Source organism: Hyperolius riggenbachi, chromosome 3, assembly GCF_040937935.1.
Source record: "Hyperolius riggenbachi isolate aHypRig1 chromosome 3, aHypRig1.pri, whole genome shotgun sequence".
NCBI lineage: Eukaryota > Metazoa > Chordata > Amphibia > Anura > Hyperoliidae > Hyperolius > Hyperolius riggenbachi.
The window spans coordinates 102,981,879-102,985,961 of NC_090648.1; the positions used below are offsets into that span (position 1 = coordinate 102,981,879).

General features: G+C 45.0%; 1 protein-coding gene across 1 annotated transcript; it reads left to right on the forward strand.

Moving 5' to 3' along the window:
* The first annotated feature begins 499 nt into the window (after positions 1–499).
* Positions 500–1,429, forward strand: LOC137562193 (olfactory receptor 1G1-like). The gene has a single exon (XM_068273525.1). The coding sequence runs from the start codon at positions 500–502 to the stop codon at positions 1,427–1,429; it is 930 nt and encodes a 309-aa protein (XP_068129626.1).
* The last annotated feature ends 2,654 nt before the right edge of the window (positions 1,430–4,083 follow it).

The window sequence follows — 4,083 nt, forward strand, 5'->3', positions numbered from 1 at the left end:
CAAATTACATCACTCACACACCACAATACAGTGGCATAGCTAAAAAGCTGTAGGCCCCAGTGCAAGTTTTGCATTGGGGCCCCCCAAGCATGCTATAGATAATAATTGATACGTCGCACCAAAACCAATCAAGGACAACCAGAGAGTCAGAGGTGCAAGAAGAGGATGGGGAACAGTGCAATCATGATTACTACTATTCCAAGCATCTATAGAAGTGATTATTACAAGAACAGGACCAATAAAGAGCTAATACAGTGGTTGAGAGTGGGCCCCATGGCGCAAAGGCCCTGATGCTGTTGCTACCTCTGCACCCCCTATTGTTACGCCACTGCCACAATACTTCTTTGAGGCACACTATGGAGAACTCTTTGGAAATGTGAGGGAAGGGTTTTTTTTTTATTAATTTGTATGCATACGTTTTAATCATACGTTAATATATATATATGTTCTCTAAGGTGCCAATACTTCATTTGATCCCCTTTGCCAAAATATAACTGAAATGGACCAAACCTCTGCTCTGCAAAATGAATTGCACCTGCTGGCCTTTTCCAAATATCCAACATTTCAGCTTGTCGTTTTTATAAGTGTGTTATTTATGTATTTACTCTCCATCGCTGGCAATGTGTTTGTATTTATAACTGTTCTTCAAACACCCCAGCTTCATACGCCAATGTACTTTTTCCTATGTAACCTAACAGTCCTAGATGTACTTTACGTATCTGTCATCTTGCCCAAACTCTTGGTCATCACATTTACGGGAGACACCAGGATCACGTATCTAGGTTGTTTTACACAGATATTTTTCTATGTTTTCTCTATTGGGACAGAAGTTTGTCTACTGACTTCTATGGCTTATGACCGATATGTAGCCATTTGTATTCCATTGCGCTATTTTGTGATAATGAAAAGGAGCACTTGCTTAATATTCTCTATGTTCTGTTGGATCATCGGGACGTTTAACTCGTTGATGTATTATTTGTTGATATCAAAGTTATCTTTCCCTAGTTTCAGCGAAATCAATCATTTTTTCTGTCATATGAAGTCAGTACTTAGTATCGCCTGCAGTGACAGCACTAGCATTAGTAATCTGATTACTGCAGATGGCTTTTTATTTGGTCTTGTCACCCTTATATTGATTCTGACTTCATATATGTATATCATATCTACAATTCTGAAGATCCTTACGTCTTCTGGAAGACGTAAGACCTTTACCAGCTGTTCCTCGCACCTAATCATTGTTATGTTATTTTTTTTTACATCTCTATTTCTTAACATGAAGGCAGAATCCAAATGTTCCCAAGAATGGGACAAAGCCTTCTCTATGGTGTACATTGCTGTTGTTCCAATGCTAAACCCCTTGATATACAGTCTAAGGAATAAAGAAGTCTTAGATGCTGTAAAAAAGTCAATGAAAAACACTGTTATGTAGTATTTAGACCAGGGGTAGGGAACCTATGACTCGGGAGCCAAATGTGGCTCTTTTGATGGCTGCATCTGGCTCGCAGACAAATCAGTAGAGGTTGATTCACTAAGCTGCGCCGCTCAAGAAGCTCAGTCAAATCTTCAAAGTAGGTACGCTAAATGCTACTAGCATTTACTCGCGCTCCCCCCAAAACTATTGGCCGCTCCAATTGTACTTGTATTAATTTTGTAACATATTGTATGGCTCTCACAGAATTACATTTTAAAATATGTGGCGTCCATGGCTCTCTCAGCCACAAAGGTTCCTGACCCCAGATTTAGACAGTAGAATTTAAGTGGATCCTTAAAAGGAACCCGAGCCATGGTTTAGGTGCAAAATGAGATACTTACCAAAAAAGAGGGAAGCCTCAGAATCCTATTAAAGCTTCCCTCTGTATTCTGATGTCCCCTGTGGCTGAGCATGGCACCCCTGAAGATTAGCAACAAGACATTGTTGCAAATCACATCGGGGCCGCGCAGCTCTTCTCACTGTATCGTGGCCTCACAGTAGCCATGAGAGTCCACATGCGCAGTAAGTGAAACCCCGGGCTTCGTGCTACTGTGCATGTGCGGTCATGCTCACTAGAAATGGCCCGAACGGTTCGCACGCAAACTTACTCGCGCGAACTTCGGTGGTTTGCATTCGTGGTGAACCGCAAACTATATGCATGTTCGACCCGCCCCCTATACTACATCATTAGGGTCAACTTTGACCCTCTACATGACAGTCAGCAGACAAATGGTAGCCAATCAGGCTACACTCCTTCCTGGAGACCCCACCCCCTTATAAAACGCAGGCAGCATCAGCCTTTTCACTCACTCGTGTGGCTGCAGTAATTAGAGGAGGGAGAGAACTGCTGACATAGGGAAAGCTTAGTAAGGCTTTTGTGTTAGGCTTGTTAGCTTCCTCCTTTTTTTTACTTATTGCTAAAAAGCACTCCTCAACAGCTCTTTTGAGAGCTAATGTTGTTCTTGTGATCTATTGTGTGTGTGTGTGTGTGTGTGTCTGTGTGTGTGTGTGTGTGTGTGTGTGTCCCACAGACACTTGTGTTGCATATACAGCCCTGTCAGTCAGTCGCAGCTGCTGGACCTTGGCCCCTTGGTAATTTCTACTGTGCCACTGCCAGGCCCAGCACATTCAGTGACTACCTGTGTGTGTGACAGCTGCACATTTGTAATACCAGGGTTGCTCGGGTAGTACTTTTTAATACCCGCCTGGATCCGGTACCCAGATACCCGGATCCAATTCGAGTACCCGGATCCTACCTTGCGGATATCCGAGTGAATTCGGATATCCGACTAAATTACCCGCGGGTACCCGACCTAATCGGGTACCCGGATAGAAAAAACTGGAAGTGCCCTCTTAATAGCTTTAACAAGGGTTTTTAGGGTAAATGATGCATCATGTTTTTTTAAAGGGAAACACTAATTTATTATTTTGTTAACATAAATTGAAAAAAAAAAGGACCTGTAAATTATTAACATCAGGATAGGTTCCAGACAGCGGTCGACGGTCGTGCAGCCCACATTGTGTCCAAAGTCCAACCGCACAACTGGAACATGACAGTTTTCAGCCCAGACACCTCCAAAAAATGACACCGCAATTGTGTTTTGGGTTGAATATAGGTAGTAATATCAGCAGCAGTGGCCTGTGGCACTGTGGCGGTGGGAGCCAGTGCCAGCTTGCTTCAGCCTCTTGAACTCCTCATGCCCATCCCTCCTCAAAACCCAGAACATCCTCCTCAAACTCCTTGCGGATAACAGCCCTGAATTCGATCATGGCACCTGGAGCGAAAATCTCGCTGACTAAGGGTAGGCTGCCCACTGGGGTAAACACTGACACGGCAGACCTTCTGAGGGTGGCCGTAATGTTGCTCCCTGTCCTCTTGCCTTTGCTGCCCCTCCCCCGGCTGCCAGTGCCAGCAGACATAGTACAACTTATACGTGATGATGTCACCAGATGATATGGGGTACTTTTACTTTAATAAAATCGGGGTTGGACTTTAAATCAAATCAGTACGGAGTGACAGACCGCAGAGTAGAGGACAGACAGTGCACACTGTCTGTCTAATGGTGGGTACACACGGTCCGTTCCCGCACTCGATTTCCCACTCGATTCCCGTCGACTCGATTATTTCCGACATGTCCGATTTGCGTTTCGATCGATCGTTAGGTCAATTTGGCATACTTTACATGCGAATCGACCTAACGATCCATCGAAACGCAAATCGGACATGTCAGAAATAATCGAGTTGACGGGAATCGAGTGGGAAATCGAGTGTGGGAACGCACCGTGTGTACCCACCATAACAACTAACTGCAGTACTAATTACTATACAATAACACAGTAATCCTCCTATTCCCTATACTGTCCTGCTGGCCTGCACATCACACACAGACACAGACAGGACCTAAATGAGTGAATGAAATCAAACAATTAAAGTAGTGTTGGGCGAACACCTGGATGATCCGGTTCGGGTCCGGTCGCCGAACATGGGCCAGATGTTCGGCATGTTCGGCCCAAACCCCGAACTCCCCGAACATCCCGCTTTTGGGGGCCCTATGGGGTCGCAGGCATAAGGGGGGAGCATGCCCCGGTCGCGGGGGGGGTCGGAAATTCCC

Bases quoted from the DNA above. Each gene is read 5' to 3' on its own strand.
- LOC137562193 (XM_068273525.1), top strand. From the start codon at position 500: ATGGACCAAACCTCTGCTCTGCAAAATGAATTGCACCTGCTGGCCTTT.